The 18,574-nt window shown below is 50.6% G+C and overlaps 1 protein-coding gene across 1 annotated transcript in view; it reads left to right on the top strand.

The window, feature by feature from the left end:
* The window catches only part of PRPF6 (pre-mRNA processing factor 6), a 48,943-nt gene that overhangs the window by 21,301 nt on the left and 9,068 nt on the right, over positions 1–18,574 (top strand). Inside the window, exons 10-13 of the mRNA XM_032142921.2 lie at positions 7,587–7,705; positions 8,657–8,875; positions 12,991–13,113; positions 17,324–17,445. Coding sequence (XP_031998812.1) covers positions 7,587–7,705; positions 8,657–8,875; positions 12,991–13,113; positions 17,324–17,445 — 583 coding nt within the window. The remainder of the gene's footprint in view (positions 1–7,586; positions 7,706–8,656; positions 8,876–12,990; positions 13,114–17,323; positions 17,446–18,574) is intronic.

Raw genomic sequence — 18,574 nt, 5'->3', positions numbered from 1 at the left:
TTTTTTTGAGACAGCGTCTTGCTCTGTCACCCAGGCTGGAGTGCAGTGGCGCGATCTTGGCTCACTGCAACCACCACCTCCCAGGCTCAGGCGATCCTCCCAGCTTAGCCTCCTAAACAGCTGGGAGTATAGGTGCCACCCCCACGCCCAGCTATTTTTAATTTTTGGTAGAGATGGGATCTTGCTGTGTTGTCCAAGCTTGTCTCAAGCTCCTGTCCTCAAGTGATCCTCCTGCCTTGATCTCCTAGAGAGCTGGGATTACAGGCATCAGCCATCGCATCCAGCCTATTCTTCCTGAATTTATAGCCTAGGAAAAATAAGGTGTATTTTGTGGAATCAAGGGCAGTTTTCAGTGAGAGCTTTCCAGCTCTGGTTTTTTCAAATGTGTTTAAGTGAAATATCCCGTTGAGGCTTCTGTGTTGATAGGACCATGCAGATGAGGGCTCTTGGGTAGAAAGCCCCGTATCAAATACAGTTTCATTCACCTACTGTCCACGTCTGTTGGAAGACAGGTGAAGGCTGCTTGCCTGTGACTCACGTTCCCCTGACCCTGTGCACTCACATGTGAACGTGCTTTCCTCTGTCGGGGCTGGTTTCTTCACCGCAGCCCAGCTGCTCAGTGAATGCTCAGAGACAGCCTCTTTTTTTTTTTTTATTGAGACAGAGTCTCGCTCTGCTGCCCAGGCTGGAGTGCAGTGGCACGACCTCGGCTCTCTGCAAGCTCTGCCTCCCAGGTTCACGCCATTCTCCTGCCTCAGCCTCCTGAGCAGCTGGGACTACAAGCACCCGCCACTAGGCCTGGCTAATTTTTTTTGTATTTCTAGTAGAGACGGGGTTTCACTGTGTTATCCAGGATGGTCTCGATCTCCTGACCTCGTGATCCACCCGCCTCAGCCTCCCAAAGTGCTGGGATTACAGGCGTGAGCCACTGCGCCCGGCCAGAGACAGCCTCTTATAATGAGGCCAGGAACAGAAAGTTAGCACCTGTCTTGGTTTGTAGAAATCAGTTTATCTTTTTTCAGCTAGGAAGAAATAGTTCTTTGATGAAGAGCCCATGAAAGTCTGGGTAATTAGTATTGTTTACTTAGAAAAGCTCTATTGAATTCTTCCTGCCACAGTTTGATGAATGATCATGAATGTCTTTGTGGCCACTCCCTGCTCACCACCAGATTGTCTGGGTTCGGTTCCAGTTGGTTTGGATTTGGAGATGGGAGTATGCTGCTGGAGGAGGGGGCCTTCGGGGAGTGTTGAGGGACTGTGTTTCCACGGCTGTCCTCTCAGGGAGTGGCCTCCTGGCTCTGCTCTCTCAGGCAGAGAAGCTGGGCTAAGGTGGAAGGAACCCAGGGTCTCCAGGATGGCCTTTGCCGCAGCCCCTAATACTGGTCCTGGCCTGCCCTTTCCCAAGAGTGTTTCCAAAAACCGTATTCTTTTCCTGGGGTGAAGCCCAGCACTGCTTCATTTGGTTATTAGTGAACACTTACACGTTGCTTGAAGGGTCTGGTTTTTGAAATTAAGATGACAGCCTCCACCGGTGACTTAGGACACCTGCCAGCCAGGAAGCCTGGCAGTGCATGGTCTCTGTGAGCTCTGGGTCGCTGTTGGGCTGAGCTGACATCTTAGTCCTCTGTTGGGAGAATAGGCGTTTTGGGTGCTGATCTTGAGACCTGAGGAGGCTGAGTAACCTTAGGCATGGTGCTTGGCCTCTGAGCTTCCATGTCTTCCTCTGTAAAAGGGAAGAGGGCTTTCAGGATTGGGGAGGGTGCAGCATGTGAGCTTCCTGGCCAGGGTGGGGTGTCCCATGTGCAGAGTGCCCTGGCGAGGCCCGGCTGGCGGCTCCCCTACAGTAACGCACTCACATGCCGTGTACTCCGCTAGTTAATGCAGATGTGTGGAAGTGGAGTTATTTTACACTAAAGCCGTATGCTCTGGCCTGTGAAGCGTGGCATCCTTCAGCGGCCATCGCCAGCGTGTCCCTCTGGGGGCACAGGAATGGCACAGTTCAGGTCGAGGGTCTTCCCTGCAGTCACGTGGCCCCCGGAGAGCATGTTGGCCTCTGCACGGTCACGTCTTCTTGGCTGTGTCTAGCATTCAGAATATTCTTTTCCTGTTCTAGGCCAACTTCGGGGTGTGTGCTTCCTCCACATACGTTGGCTGGCTGTGGTGCTTCCTCCCCTTCTGCTCATAAAGTTACACTCCTTGAAGGCCATTGTATCGTGGTGTGCCGTGTGGCTTCCGAAAGCACCTGGGGAAGGTGACCTGGTTGGTTTTAGTGCCATGCCTGTGGGCTTCTGATGAGATACCATTGGAAATACGTTAGCTCTCTCCCAAAACTTGAAGACACAGAGTCCTGGGAGTCGTAAGTTAATGACTCCATAAATTGAGTCCCACATGAATATTTTGTTCTTTAGAGACGTGAAGTTCATTTCCACCAATATACAAAGTATTAAGGGAAGTAGTTCATATTTAGACAAATAGAGCACTCATCTCCCACGCAGGCGAGGTGAGAGTGCACAGGAAAAACAGCTGTGTCTTTCCGTGTCTTCTCTCTGTGCCTGGTCGCCTGGTTGGAGGTTAGGACTTTCTTTCTTTACTGCCCTGCCCTCTGCTATCACCCTGCATGGTCAGGGTTCTTGACCTGGATGAGTTAACCCAAATCTTTTTTTTGTTTTAGACAGAGCCTCGTCCTATTGCCCAGGCTGGAGAGCAGTGTTGCAATCAGCTCACTGCAGCCTCAACATCCAGGGCTCTAGTGATCCTCCTGCTTCTGGCTCTTGAGTAGCTGGGACCACAGGTAGATACCACCATGCCCAGATAATTTTTATTTTGAGACAGGATCTTGCTCTGTTGCCTAGGCTGGAGTGCAGTGGCATGATCATAGGTCACTGGAGCCTCAACCTCCCAGACTCAAACTATCCTCCAGTCTCAGCCTCCTGAATAGCTGGGACTCCAGGGACATGCCACCATGCCTGGCTAAGTTTTTAATTTTTTGTAGAGACGAGGTCTCCCTATGTCGTCCAGGCTGGTTTTAAACTCCTGGGCTCAAGTGACCCTCCTACCTCAGTCTCCCAGAATGCTGGGACTGCAGATGTGGGCCACTGTGCCCAGCCAGGACCCATATCTTTATCCCCAAAGGGTCCGACCTGTTGGTAGTTTTGCTTTTTTGGTGGCTGTAGTTCCCATTAACTTTTACTGGTAGAAGCAGAAATAGTAAACTATATTCAGGACCGGCTTCTAGATAGTCTCCCACAGTGGGTGGCAGCAACTCAGTCTCACTTTGGGAGTCAGGGTTAGCCTCTCCAGCCAGGGCTGGTACATGAGGAGGCCAGAGGGAGCTGTGGCCTGCACCCTGGTTGGCACATACTCCCTTTGGACTAGCTCACTCTTTTTTTTTTTTTTTTTTCCGAGACTGAGTCTCACTCTGTCACCCAGGCTAGAGTGCAGTGGTGCGATCTCGGCTCACTGCAACCTCTGCCTCCTGGGTTCAAGGAATTCTCTTGCCTCGGCCTCCCAAGTAGATGGGATTACAGGCACCTGCCACCACAACTGACTAATTTTTGTATTTTTAATAGAGATGGGGTTTGGCCATCATTTTAATAGGGATGTGTTGGCCAGGCTGGTCTCAAACTCCTGATCTCATGATCCACCCGCCTTGGCCTCCCAAAGTGCTGGGATTACAAATGTAAGCCACCGCACCCGGCCTTTGGACTAACTCTCTTGACAGGAGGGTCCAAAGAGGCGGAGACGGGACTCGTGGCAGCAGAGACGGGACTCGTGGCAGCGGAGACGGGACTTGTGGCAGCGGAGACGAGACTTGAGCCATTCAGACATTACTGTTTATTCCTAGACCCGTGTGTTCTGGCTGTGAGATGCAGCCGGGATTGGTGTCTATTCACAGCATTTGTGGCGTCCTACTGGGCTGCCAGGCCATGGCTCTGAGTGAAGGGCGCATGGTAAGACCATGTTCTGCCTGAACCAGTGAATTCACATAGCTTTGTCTTCTGGCTGTCTTTCAGTTGGTCAAGTGGGCATCCAGATAATAAGGCCAGGGTGTCAGGGCCAGTGTGCTGTGCAGAACCATGTGTAAACCACAACAGACTTTTGCCTTCTCAGTCCCTTGATCCTAAGGAACTCCCTAGAGGTTGTAAGTGTGGGCTGAGGGAGGAAAGGGTTGAGCAGCCACCAGTGTAGGAGGCATCTGCCCCGTGGCTTAGGCAGCTGTGCTGCACCTGCCTCCCTTCCACACCATCTCCTGGGTGCCATTTCCACCCTATGAGGCCACTGCTGCATCTGCCCAACCTTGTGGCTTGGTCTGTCAGTAACACCTGGAATGGGCAGCAGGTTCCTCAGTCATTTTATGTTTCTTAGCTGAGTGTTCATTCCCTGCCAGGGCCTCACAGCCAGCCTGGGGCTGTTTCTCAGCAGGAGAGCAGGTACCTGCAGGAGAGCGTAGCTAGCTCACTTGCCCTCTCCCTTCCCCGCCTCCCCTCCCCTCCCCACCTCCCCTCCCCTGCCCTGCCCTGCCCTGCACTTTTCTTCTTTTTTTTTTTTTGAGACTGAGTCTCCCTCTTTTGCCTAGGCTGGAGCTGGAGTTCAGTGGTGCAGTTTTGGCTCACTGCAACCTCCACCTCCTGGGCTCAAGTGATCCTCCCACCTCTGCCTCCCAGCTAGCTGGGACCACAAGTACATGCCACCACACCCAGCTAATTTTTGTATTTTTTTTTGTAGAGACAGGGTTTTGCCATGTTGTCCAGGCTAGTCTCGAACTCCTGGGCTCAAGCGATCCTCCCACCTCAGCCTCCCAAAATGCTGGGATTATAGGTGTGAGCCACCACAATCAGCTGCCTGGCCTAATATTCTTTTTCTTTTTTTTTTTTTTGAGTTGGAGTCTCTCTCTGTCACCTAGGTTAGAGTGCAGTGGCACAGTCTCAGCTCATTGCACGTACACCTCCTGGGTTCAAGCGATTCTCCTGCCTCAGCCTCCCCAGTAGCTGGGATTACAGATGCATGCCACCATACCTGGCTAATTTTTGTATTTTTAGTAGAAACAAGGTTTCGCTGTGTTGGCCAGGCTGGTCTCGAACTCCTGGACCTCAGGTGATCTGCCCGCTTCGACCTCCCAAAGTGCTGGGATTACAGGCGTGAGCTACGGGCTACACCTGGCCCGGCCTAATTTCTTAACATCATTAATTGTCTGCTGTGTTCATGTTTTTCCAGCTGTCGTGTCAGTACCTGCATGGGCACATGCACACATAACCACATGTACACACAGTTGGTTTGAATCAGGATCTAAGCAAAGTCTGAACATTGCCGTTTGGTTGATGTCTTCTCTGGGTTTGTTGATGGAATTGGGTTGTTTTTCCTTGAGATTCCTCACATCGGGGTTTGCTCACTGCAGCCGTGAGATTGTTTCATGTGGGTCTCGTTTCCTGTATCCTCTGTTTCCTGTACCCTCTTGTAAATTGGAAGGTAGATTTGGAGACTCGTAAGAGTAAGCTTTGTGTTTTTTTTTTTTTTTTTTATCAAGGAAGTATTCGTGGCAATGCAAGCAGCGTCAGGAGCTGCAGAGGCTGCCAGTGCTCAGTGGCCCCAGTGTCCTTCATGGAGTTCTCCACAGCCTTTCAGCTCCTGCCTTTGGCAGTGGCTGGTGACCCGTGCCCGCATCTGTTCCTTCATTAGGGTGTGCAAAACGGAGACATTATAATTAGGTCACTCTTTTTGCTTTTATTGCCAGAATTATTCTAAAAAGAAGAACTTTCCTATATCCATGATTTGGTTATTCTGAGTTTATTTGGGAAAGACAGAATAGATACTGGATTTGTTTCCCTTCAACTTTCGGGATGATGAGTTGGTTCTCTAGCATTCTCCAAAGGTGACTAATGGTCTCTTGGAGCTTTGTTATGAGCTTTTGAATGCTGTGGTATTTCATGGGTTTGAATACATTGCAGGTAATATTCTTAATATGCTTATTGACCTTCAGACTCTCCGATCATTGTCCAGTAGGAGTCTCTTCTAGTTTGTTCTTGAATTTTTTTTAAGTTTTAGTTATTTTTAGGCCAGGCGCGGTGGCTCACGCCTGTAATCGCAGCACTTTGGGAGGCCGAGACGGGCGGATCACGAGGTCAGGAGATGGAGACCATCTTGGCTAATATGGTGAAACTCCGTTTCTACTAAAAATACAAAACAGCCGGGCGTGTTGGCGGGCGCCTGTAGTCCCAGCTACTCGGGAGGCTGAGGCAGGAGAATGGCGTGAACCCGGGAGGCGGAGCTTGCAGTGAGCTGAGATCACGCCACTGCACTCCAACCTTGGGGACACAGTGAGACTCTGTCTCAAAAAAAAAAAAAAAGTTTTAGTTATTTTTGTTTAAGGGAAAACATGTAATAATGAGGTATTTTAGATCGGGCATGGTGGCTCATGCCTGTAATCCCAGCACTTTGGGAGGTCGAGGCGGGCGGATCATGAGGTCAAGAGATCAAACCATCCTGGCCAACATGGCGAAACGCTGTCTCTACTAAAATTTCAAAAATTAGCTGGGCATGGTGGCCGCATGCCTGTACTCACAGCTATTTGGGAGGCTGAGGCAGGAGAATCGCTTGAACCCAGGTGGCAGAGGTTGCAGTGAGCCGAGATCATGCCACTGCACTCCAGCCTGGCGACAGAGCGAGACTCCATCTCAAAAAAAAAAAAAAAAAAGAGGTATTTCAGACACTGGCATTTTTTCATAAATATTTGAAGTGAATTACGTAGATCTTAAGTGTGCAGTTTGATGTCTTCACAAGTGCATGTACCTGTGTAACCCACACTCAACCAAGGCATAGAGCATTTCCAGGGCGGGCGCCGTGGCTCACGCCCGTAATCCCAGCACTTTGGGAAGCTGAAGCGGGCAGATCACTTGAGATCAGGAGTTTGAGACCAGCCTGGCCAATATGGTGAAACCCTGTCCCTACTAAAAATACAAAAATTAGCCAGGCGTGGTGGTGCACACCTATAGTCCCAGCCACTTCAGAGGCTGAGACAGGAGAATCTCTTGAACCCAGGAAGCGGAGGTAGCAGTGAGCTGAGATTGTGCCATTGCACTCCAGCCTGGGCAATAGAATGAGACTCTATCTCAAAACAAAAACAAAAACATTTCCATCCCCACAGAAAGTCCCCTGGTGCCTCTCAATCAATCCACACTATCCCCATTTGTTGGCAGTCATGCTTCTGACTTATTTTACCAAGATTAGTTTTGCCTGTTTTCAAACGTCACATAAAGGGAGTTGTACAGTATAAACTCTTTTGGGACTGGTTTCTTTTGTTCAGCATGTTTTTGAGGTTCATTCCCGTTGTTGCTGGTTTCCTGAGTCCTGTTGATGTGACCCCGGCAGTCTTCAGTCACTTCCTTGCTTTCTGCTACCACAAGATGCTCTGTTTGTCCTTGTTTCTGTCTGCCCCAGACCTGAAAGAAGCCACATAAAGGGCAGGTGTGCAGTCCCTGACTGTCAACCAGGGAAGTCCGTCTCATCCTGACCAGCAGCATGCTCACCACGTGAGCCTCCTGCTTTTATCTCCTTTTCTGTGACGTGGTTTCTTGTTTGACCTTTTCTAGCCCTCGAGCATGTTCCAAACTCGGTTCGCTTGTGGAAAGCAGCTGTTGAACTGGAAGAGCCTGAAGATGCTAGAATCATGCTGAGCCGAGCTGTGGAGTGCTGCCCCACCAGTGTGGAGGTGAGTCTGGCGGGCTCAGGGCCACCAGAGCCCAGAGTGGCCGAGGCCTGAGCCCAGGTTCCGTGTCTGGAAGTGATGATGTAAGTGGAGCATTGAGCTCACTCCGGCTGCAGTTTCTGGGAGCAGAAGGCCGTGTGGAACCCCAGGATGCCGTTCTGTATACGGCCGCTAGGCAGGGTGGTCAGTGGCCTCCGCTAGTTGTGCTCAGAGAGAATCTTAGCTCATATCTGACCACTACAGAAAATTCTCTGTTGGGCACTCTCTCAGGGGCCGTTTTCTCTCATCAGCCCAGAGTGTGTTGTGGGAGCCGAAGGTGGCGGGGTGATAGAAACATTGCTTTCTGTCAGCTCCACATGACTGCCCTTTGCCTCCAAGCCAAGTGGGATTTCTTTGGTTTTAAGCATTCCAGTTCACAGCATTCTGTGCAGTGATTTTTAATCTTGGTTTTATGATACCTAGTATGTCTTTAATTATCCTAAGGGGAATTGTGAAATTCTCCAAACAACATTAATCTTATTTTATTTACATAAAAATGAATAAAGCCCATACACATCTTAGGGATGGAATGCTGCAGAGCCAAGGGTCTGGGAACTTCAGGAGGCTGAACACCCTTCTGGGTGTTTAGCCTGTGAGGGCAGTAGCCTCATCCTGCTCATCTGTGCCAGCCCCTGGTATCAGGTCTGGCGTGCTGTGTGCCTGAAGGCTGTGTTTGTGAACATTCAACTGAGAATCTTTTGATGCTCACCAGAGTCACTAAATGAGTCAGAAGCATAAAGGAACAGTTGGTCAGGTGAGAAGTGCTGCTGTGAACACTTCTCAGGCCATGTTCAAATGGTTCTCGAGAGCTAAGAAAGAACATGGTGGCCACGCTGGAGGGTGGGTCGCTGTCTGGCCTGCAGCTGTACCCCCAGCACAGCGTCCTCTCCTTTTTCTGGTGTCCTCTCCGTATAGCTCTGGCTTGCTCTGGCAAGGCTGGAGACCTATGAAAATGCCCGCAAGGTCTTGAACAAGGCGCGGGAGAACATTCCTACAGACCGACATATCTGGATCACGGCTGCTAAGCTGGAGGAAGCCAATGGGAACACGCAGATGGTGGAGAAGATCATCGACCGAGCCATCACCTCGCTGCGGGCCAACGGTGTGGAGATCAACCGCGAGCAGTGGATCCAGGTGGGCCGCAGGCGGGTGTCGTGGTGTCTGCTTTAACAGTGTACATGCCGCACGTGAGAGTCCCACGCAGGACTGGGGGCTGCTGGATGGTACTGGGGAGTCCTGCGCCGAACCAGAAGCAGGCACAGGTGTGGATGGGCCCTGAGGGACCTGGGCATGTCGCTCTTGAGGGATTCAGGCCTGGAGTTCGTCTTGGGGTGAACACTTCGGAAGCCCTTTCAGTGCATGCACGCCCGACTGCATTTCTTTGCTGGTAGAAATGATACACCTAAGAGAGGAGGACAGGAAGTCTCATGGCATCTTTTACTCTTCCCCTGTTCCCCACATGCTTTTTTTTTTTTTTTTTTGAGAGGGAGTCTCGCTTTGTCACCCAGGCTAGAGGGCTAGAGTGCAGTGGCACGATCTTGGCTTACTGCAACCTCCACCGCCTGGGATCAAGCAGTTCTCCTACCTCAGCCACTTGAGTAGCTGGGGTTACAGGCACCCGCCACCATACCCAGCTAATTTTTGTATTTTTAGAAGAGACACGGTTTCACCATGTTGGCCAGGTTGGTCTCGAACTCCTGACCTCAAGCAATCTGCCCGCCTTGGTCTTCCCTGTCTTTTATCTTTGTCTGTAGACTTAAGGCTATAGAAAAGTTTCCAAAGATCATCTAACTCAGGAAGTAGGGCTTGAGTTCCCTCTAATGCCTTCTTTTAAGGGGTCACCCCACTGAGTTATGTTTCTCTCAAGAAAAATAAATAATGAAATTACTATTTTCTGTTTTATTTTATAACAGTTTGTCTTTCTTTCTTTGTTTCTCTTTCTTTCTTTTTCTTTCTCTCTCTCTCTCCTTCCTTCCTTCCTTCTTTCTTTCTTTCTTTCCTTCTTTTCTTTTCTTTTCTTTTCTTTTCTTTCTCTTTCGAGACAGGGTCTTGCCGTGTTGCTCAGGCCGGAGTGCAGTGGTGCATTCATGGCTCACTGCATCCTTGACCTGGGCTCAAGCGATCCTCCCACCTTAACCTCCCAAGTGGCTGGGACTACAGGCATGTGCCACATTGTTTGGCCAATATTTTTATTTTTATTTTTTGTGTTGTTATGCTGCCCAGGCTGGTCTTAAACTCCTGACCTTAATCAATCCTACCACTTCAGCCTCCTAAAGTGTTGAGATTACAGGCATCAGCTGCCATGCCCAGCCTATGACAGTTTATTAAGCTAGAATTAGCATTCTATAGAATCCACCCATTTAAAGTTTACGATTCAGTGTTTTTTAGTACATTCACAGAGCTATGCATCTATCACCACAATCTTAGAACTTTCTCATCACCCCAGAAAAAAATCCTGTATCCATGAGTTGTTGCTCCCCATTTATATACCTCTGTAGCCTTTTTGTTTTTGTTTTTTTGAGACAGAGTGGGTCTCTGTCTCCCAAGCTGGAGTGTGTGGCGCAATCAGTCTTGGCTCTCTGCCACATTTGCTTCCTGGGCTCAAGCAATTCTCCTGCCTCAGCCTCCTGAGTAGCTGGGACTACAGGCGTGCGCCACCACACCTGGCTAATTTTTTTCTATTTGTTGTAGAGACGCGGTTTTGCCATGTTGTTCAGGCTGGTCTCAAAACTCCTGAGCTCAGATGATCCACCTGCCTCGGCCTCCCAAAGTGCTGGGATTACAAGCGTGAGCCACTGTGCCTGTCTAACCTTGCTTTTTTACTTTCTTTCTCTATACATTTTTTTTGTGGACATTTTATTTACAGATGTTCAACTTAGGGGCTTATATCCTGATAAACCCACTGTAAGTTGAAAATATCATAAGTCTAAAATGGATTTGAGGCTGGGTGCTGTGGCTCACGCCTATAATCTCAGCACATTGCGGGGCTGAGGCGGGTGGATCACTTGAGGTCAGGAGTTGGAGACCAGCCTGGCTAACATGGTGAAACCCTGTCTCTACTAAAGATACAAAAAAATTAGCCAGGCATGATGGCGGGCACCTGTAATTCCAGCTACTCGGGAGGCTGAGGCAGGAGAATCTCTTGAACCTGGCGGAGGCAGAGGTTGCAGTGAGCCAAGATCGTGATACTGTACTCCAGTGTGGGCGAAAAAGCGAGACTCTTGTCTCAAAAAATAAATAAAATGAAATAAAATGCGTGTGATACACCTAACCTACTGAACTTTACAGCTTAGCCTACCTACGTTAAACATGCTCAGAACACCTACCTTAGCCTACAGTTGGGCAAAGTCGTTGAACGTAAGGTGTTGAATAACTCACGTAACGTATTGAATGCTATGATGAAAGTGAAAAAACAGCGTGATGGTTTGAGTCACAGTGTTGCTTCTACTGAACGTGTGTGGCTTTTGCATCGTCCCACACCGGGGGCCACCTGTGAGTGGAATCACACGACACGTGCTCTTTTGTGACTGGCCTTAACTTAGCGTGTTTTCAGGGTTCCTCCATGTTGTAGCATGGAGGTATTGAAATCCTTTGCCTACTTTTACATTGGATTGTGTCTTTATTATGGTCTATGTATTATTTTTGTCTGTTGTTTTATTATTGAGTTGTAAGAGATGTTTTTATATATTCTGGATATAGTCACTTATCAGAGACATGATTTGCAAATACAGATGGTCCCTGACTTCTCATGGTTTGACTTTACCGTGGTTCAAAAGCAGTTTGCATTCAGTAGAAACTGTACATGGAGGAAGAGCCAGCACCTTTGCTGCAGGCCCTGAGGGTCTGGGTGCTGCGTCCTTGCCCCATGCATTCTTCTCACCACTGACCTTCGTGCCAGCGTCTCTGCCTCAGATCCTTGCTCTTGGTTCTGCTTTCTGTCTGGGATGGTTTTCTGGTGCTGGCGGGGCCCTGGGAGGGTCTGGGAGGCATGTGGCTCCTGTCACACTTTGCTCGCTCATGTCGTGGTCCCCCAGGTTGGCACGCCACAGTGGTGCCTGTGCTCCTGCACGCTGTTGCTCTAGCTGACTTATCGGTCTCTTGTTGGGAGATGCATTGTCTTGCACACGTGGGAATATATTTGTCACATGAATGCCTTAAAGTAGAACTGCTGGGTCAAATAGGTGCCTGTTTTATTTGGATAGAGAATGAGAAATTGCCGTCCACAGAGATATGTGCTTCTTTGCAGTATAAGATTTATGCCCCCCTTCACCAAGTGAGCCAGTCAGCAAATGTTTCAATGTTGCTCATCTGATACGTGCAAAATGGTACTTAGAATAGTTTAATTAACATGTTGAAAATAAGAATAGGGGCTGAGTGTGGTGGCTCATGCATTAATCCCAGCACTTTGGGAGGCTAAAGCAGGAGGGTTACTTGAGACCAGGAGTTTAAGACCAGCCTAGGCAACATAAGGAGACCCTGTATCTATGAAACATAATGTAACAATGGGCATGGTGGTGCATGTCTGTGCTACTCAGGAGGCTGAGGTGGGAGGATCCCTTGGGCCTGGGAGTTGGAAGCCGCATTGAGCTATGATTGTACCACAGCACTTCAGCCTCAGTGACAGGGAGAGACCTCGACTCTCTCTCTCTCTTTTTTTTTTTCCGAGACATAGTTTTGCTCTGTTGCCCAGGCTGGAGTGGAGTGGCGTGATCTTGGCTCACTGCAACCTCCGCCTCCCGGGTTCAAGTGATTCTCCTGCCTCAGCCTCCTGAGTAAGCTGGAATTGCGGGCACCCACCACCATGCCTGGCTAATTATTGTATTTTATTTTTTAGTAGAGACAGGGTTTCACCAGGTTGGCCAGGCTGGTCTCGAACTCCTGACCACGTGATCCACCCTCCTTGACCTCCCAAAGTGCTGGGATTACAGGTGTCAACCACCGCACCTGGCTGAGACCTTGTCTCTTAAAAAAAAAAAAAAAAAAAGGCTTTACATTTCTTTTCACATGTTTAAAAGTTGTTTGCATTTTTATTTTGCAGTGAACAGTGTGCCTACATCCTTTGTGACATTTCTCTATTGTTTTTTCTGATTGGCATGCAGTAGACTCACTTCCTCAGATCCCCAGTAGGCAGTGTCAGCATCTTGTGCTGATGTCTGTCAGTTTTAACCATTCAGGAACGCCTGCTCCCCATTGGGAATCTGCAGCTCTGATTTCCAAAATCAAAAATAAGTTTTGTGTTCCTCTTTCAGGATGCCGAGGAATGTGACAGGGCTGGGAGTGTGGCCACCTGCCAGGCCGTCATGCGTGCCGTGATTGGGATTGGGATTGAGGAGGAAGATCGGAAGCATACCTGGATGGAGGATGCCGACAGTGTGAGTTGGCAACAGGGGCCTTTGTCCGTAATATGGAGTCTCTGCTTGTGGGAACAGCAGGCACCTTATAACTAGGCTATTTGAAAACTTTTTTTTTTTTTTTTTTTAATCTGAGACGGGGTCTTGCTCTGTCGCCCAGGCTGGAGTACAGTGGCGCTATCGCAGCTCACTACAACCTCCACCTCCTGGGTTCACGCCATTCTCCTGCGTCAGCCACCGGAGTAGCTGGGACTACAGGCACGTGCCACCACGCCCAGCTAATTTTTTGTATTTTTAGTAGAGACGGGGTTTCACCGTGTTAGCCAGGATGGTCTTGATCTCCTGACCTCGTGATCCACCCCCCTTGGCCTCCCAGAGTGCTGGGATCACAGGCGTGAGCCGCCGCGCCCGGCCTCCCACGGTGCTGGGATCACAGGCGTGAGCCGCTCTCCTGGCCTCCCAGAGTGCTGGGATCACAGGCGTGAGCTGCTGCGCCCGGCCTCCCACGATGCTGGGATCACAGGTGTGAGCCGCCGCGCCCGGCCGCAGATTTGCTTTCTTCTTCTGTTCACTCTCATGCACTTAACTCTTATTTTTTTTTCTGGAACTGTTTGACAATGAATGAGTTGCAGATGTGATGCCCTTTACCTTTAAACACTTTGGTGTGTATTTCTTTAAAAGAGGACATTCTCTTACACAGCCATAGCTCAGTTATCAACATCAGGAAATTGATGTTGGGACAGGTAACTTCAGACCTTACTCAGATTGCACCCACAGGCTGGGCACGGGGGCTGACACCTGTAATCCCAGCACTTTGGGAGGCCGAGACGGGCAGATCGCTTGAGCTCAGGAGTTTGAAACCAGCCTGGGCAACATGGCAGAACACTGTCTTTACAGAAACAAAAGCCAGGCACGGTGGTGCACGCTTGTAGTCCTAGCTACTCGGGAGGCTGAGGTGGGAGGATCACCTGAGCTCAGGAGTTCGAGGCCATAGTGAGCTGTGATTGCGCCACTGCACTCCAGCCTGAGTGACAGCAAGACCCAGTCTCACCCGTTGTCTCTGTGTCCTTTTATTTTATTTATTTACTTATTTTTTTGAGACGGAGTCTTGCTCTGTCGCCCAGGCTGGAGTGCAGTGGCGCGATCTCGGCTCACTGCAAGCTCCGCCTCCCGGGTTCAGGCCGTTCTCCTGCCTCAGCCTCTCCGAGTAGCTGGGACTACAGGCGCCCGCCACCACGCCCGGCTAATTTTTTTGTATTTGTAGTAGAGACGGGGTTTCACCGTGGTCTCGATCTCCTGACCTCGTGATCCGCCCGCCTCGGCCTCCCAAAGCGCTGGGATTACAGGCGTGAGCCACCGCGCCCGGCCTGTTTTTCTCTTATGATTTTGTCATCTCTTTCACGTACACTGGAGTCAGCACAGCTGTTTTCAAAGTGCCCGTGATGCTGGAGTAAGGACAGTGTTTTCTGGGCCCTGGAGTGTGCTGTGGTGCTGCCTCCCTCCCGGACACCAGGGCCCTGGGCACAGCATCACCTGATCCTCTGGGTGTTCGGGCCACTCTTGGGTTGCTCGTGAAGGTCCGAGGAGGCGATGGAGAGTCTGAAATGCTTTGTCACCAACCCTCAGGACTTGGATCAGAAATCACAGAGAGGGGCATAGACCAGAGTGCTCTATCCAGGGCCTGACCCTCACTGGCATCCTCCCTGACCCGTCAGATGCTCCTGGTCAGGACACAGTGCCCGAGGCTGGGCCCTTGCTGGTTTCTGTGCTGGTTGAGTCAGACCGAAGCCATGTGACTTGGGAGGCATCAGGTCTGAGTGAAGAAATCTCAGTGACATCCCCACTCCTTTTCCTTCTCCTTACCCGTTTTCATGCTGGGAGTCCTTAACACTGGGAGGCTCACTGTTGTCCCTTCCTCTCGTAGAAGGCAGCTGTTCCTCTGGGAAGTGTTCTTGGGTGCCCCTGTGTGGGGACTTGGACAGCTTTGAGCTGCCAGTCCAGATCTTCACCATTGTCATGTTCACAGTTGCAAAACTTTGTTCCTGACCCGGTTCCTGGTGGCCTCTCACTTACCTTCAGCAACAAACTCCTTCTTGGTACAAGAATCCTTTAAGCGGCCGGGCGCAGTGGCTCATGCCTGGAATCCCAGCACTTTTGGGAGGCCGAGGCGGGTGGATCACTTGAGGTCAGGAGTTCGAGACCAGCCTGGCCAACATGGTGAAACCTCGTCTCTACTAAAAATACAGAAATTAGCCGGGTGTGGTGGCAGGCGCTTGTAATCCCAGCTACTTGGGAGGCTGAGGCAGGAGAACTGCTTGAACCTGGGAAGGTGGAGGTTTCAGGGAGCCGAGATCGCACCACTGCACTCCAGCCTGGGTGACAAAGCGAGACTCTGTCTTAAAAAAACAAAAAAATCCTTTCAGCATCTGTAGGGCACAGAAGATGGTGACTTGTCCCTGTGTGAGGCTGAGTGGGAAATGTCTGAACCCGGCCCAGTGAGTCTCCAGGTGACATGATCGCCAGTCAGACGAACCCCCAGAGGCTTTAGCGCTGCAAATGGTGACTGGCTTTTTTGTTTTCTTTTGTTGTTGATGCTAACCAAGAGATAAAATCATTCTTGAGTATAGGGAAAAAAAAGCCTGAAGAAAATAGAACTGTGTTTACTGTAGTTCTGTTGGAGTGGTTGGGTTTTTTCTCTTTGTATTCACTTGTCTTTTACAGGTTTCTAATGAATGTAACTTTTTATCATGGTAAATATATACTATACCTAATTTTTTTTTTTTTTTTGAGACAAGGTCTCTCTCTGTCGCCCAGGCTGGAGTGCAATGGCACAATCTTGGCGCACTGCAACCTCCGCCTCCTGGGTTCAAGCAATTTTCATGCCTCAGCCTCCCAAGTAGCTGGGATTATAGGCATGCACCACCATGCCCAGCTAGTTTTTGTATTTTTAGTAGAGACAGGGTTTTACCATGTTGGTCAAGCTGATCTCGAACTCCTGACCTCAGGTGATCCACCTGGCTTGGCCTCCTAGGGTGCTGGGATTACAGGCGTGAGCCACCGCCATGGCCACTACACCTGATTTTTAAAAAAGAAACCAATATGTTTGATCTGCAGTTACAGCATGTGTGTGTATGTGCACACGTACATATGCCTGGGCCACAGCCCCGTGTGTGTGTGCACGTGCATGTGCGTAGGGCTCGGCCACAGCCCCGTGTCTGTGTGTGCGTGTGTGCGTGCACATATGCATATGCCTCGGCCACAGCCCCGTGTGTGTGTGTGTGTGTGTGCATGTATGCATATGCCTCAGCCACAGCCGTCTGTGTGTGCGTGTGTGTGCGTGCACGTATGCCTATGCCTCGGCCACAGCCCCGCGCGTGTGTGCACGTGTGCCTGTGCCTCAGCCACAGCCCTGTGTCTGCGTGTGTGTGCGTGCACGTATGCATATGCCTCGGCCACAGCCCCGTGTGTGTGTGCGTGTGTGTGCGTGCACGTATGCATATGCCTTGGCCACAGCCCCGTGTGTGTGTGTGTGCGCGCGCGCGCACACCTCCATCACCTGCAGCTAGTGACTCGTGCACCTCTCGCAGGCCAAGGAAGCAGCAGGCAGCCCCATGTGCCCCTTTTTCAGTGTTCTTGTTTCTCGTCCTCATCCTTAGGCTTGTCTCTTTCATGTACACTGGAGTGAGCGCAGCTGTTTTTCAAAGTGCTGTGATGCTGGAGTAAGAACTACAGTGTTTTCTGTGCCCAGAAGTAGGTTTCCCAGTCCTGGATTGTGGTTCCGCTTTCTTTCTGGGGGAGAGGACAGAGTGTGACTCTGCCGCCCAGCCTGGAGTGCAGTGGCGTGATCTCGGCTCACTGCAACCTTTGCCTTCTGGGTTCGAGCGAATCTCCTGCCTCGGACTGCCGAATAGCCGGGATTCCAGGCGCATGCCACTGCGTCTGGTTAATTTTTGTATTTTTAGTAGAGATAGGGTTTCACCATGTAGGTTAGACTGGTCTCAAACTCCTGACTTCAGCTGATTCACCCGCCTTGGCCTCTCAAAGTGCTGGGATTACAGGCGTGAGCCACCGCAATTGGCCTGGATTGTGGTTCTAACTAGATAAAACCCTGTGGTACACCTTCTAGCAGATGTCATCTTTGAGAATCGTATGAGGCCGGGGAGGGCATCAGGCCACTTGTTCTGTGTCCAGTGCTGGGCTGCCCATTCTCATGTCTGTCTCTCTGTTCTAGTGTGTAGCCCACAATGCCCTGGAGTGTGCACGAGCCATCTACGCCTACGCCCTGCAGGTGTTCCCCAGCAAGAAGAGTGTGTGGCTGCGTGCCGCGTACTTCGAGAAGAACCATGGCACTCGGTATGTGGTGGGACCCGCCTGCCCCAGGGCGCTAATGAAACCTTCAGCTCTATTTGTGTAGCCCTGAATTTAAAACTCTCATGTCTGCTCATCCAGTCTTGTGCCCATTTGAGGTCTGGCCCTCTGGTCGTGATGAAGGATTTTATGGCACTTGGGACTTTGCAACTGGACCCATCTTTATAGCCCCTTCTGGGACGGCGATAATACTGCTTTCTAGTTGAGATACCAAAGAACCCAGGGGGCCCGTCCCGCTAGGTGTCCTGTAGCCTGAGGAGCGGCCTGGGTGTAGACTTGAGGCTGGAGCCTGCGTGGCCCACGGCCGAGCACTGGCCCATGGCCGAGCACTGGCTGCAGCAGTGGGTGGGGCAGCATCTGGGCTCAGGCAGGCATGTTTTCCATTTAAGCTGTGCTGGCTTTGGGTTTTGACTGGTTTTTGTGCTCAGAGGAGGTCCTTGACAATTTTATTTAACTGTACTCTTTAATTGAAAACATCTTTCAGCTTTGCTTTATTGGCTGTAAATGCTGATTAAATTTGGCGTTGCAGTTTATTGTTTTAAATGGGTAGCTCTCAAGGGCATTGGGCTCGTGTCCCCACGCACCCTCTGTCCGTCCTCTCCCAGGTCCTCGGGTGATGCTCCCTGTACCAGGTGAGGACCGGCCCTGCTGGTTTCACTGGGGCCACAGCTGAGAATGTTGAGCCATTGTCTCTTTCCTTTTCTGGTGTGATTTAATCTCAACCTCTTCAGGACGTCTTTCCATGTGTCCTCCTGAAGTCCTGGCCCCCTCCCCATGCCCACCAGCTGGTCTGGTGTTTCGGAGTGATCTCCTCTGGGGACGTTTTGGAATGGCTCTCATGGTGGCCCTCTGTAGAAGGTCACCTGTGGCAGTTTGAGTGAAGAACAGGGCAGTGCCAGGTGTAGGCTGAGGTCTCTCGGCCCGTGACCTGAATATGAACTGCTGCCCTTGACCCCTGGGCACAGTGGGCAGTGCCCTACGGCTGCCCTGCCTTCTCCCCAGTGCACGCTCGCAGGGATGAGCTTGCAGGGATGAGGGGAGGCAGCAGTGCTGGGGAGCTGGTCCTCTGGAGAGCACGGTTGCTTTGCTGGCCCTTGCTCCACACAGTGTGATT

This window comes from Hylobates moloch, unplaced genomic scaffold (assembly GCF_009828535.3).
Source record: "Hylobates moloch isolate HMO894 unplaced genomic scaffold, HMol_V3 SCAFFOLD_21, whole genome shotgun sequence".
Lineage (NCBI taxonomy): Eukaryota > Metazoa > Chordata > Mammalia > Primates > Hylobatidae > Hylobates > Hylobates moloch.
Note: the sequence above shows the minus strand (reverse complement) of the source record. Positions and strands in the feature narration are given on the sequence as shown.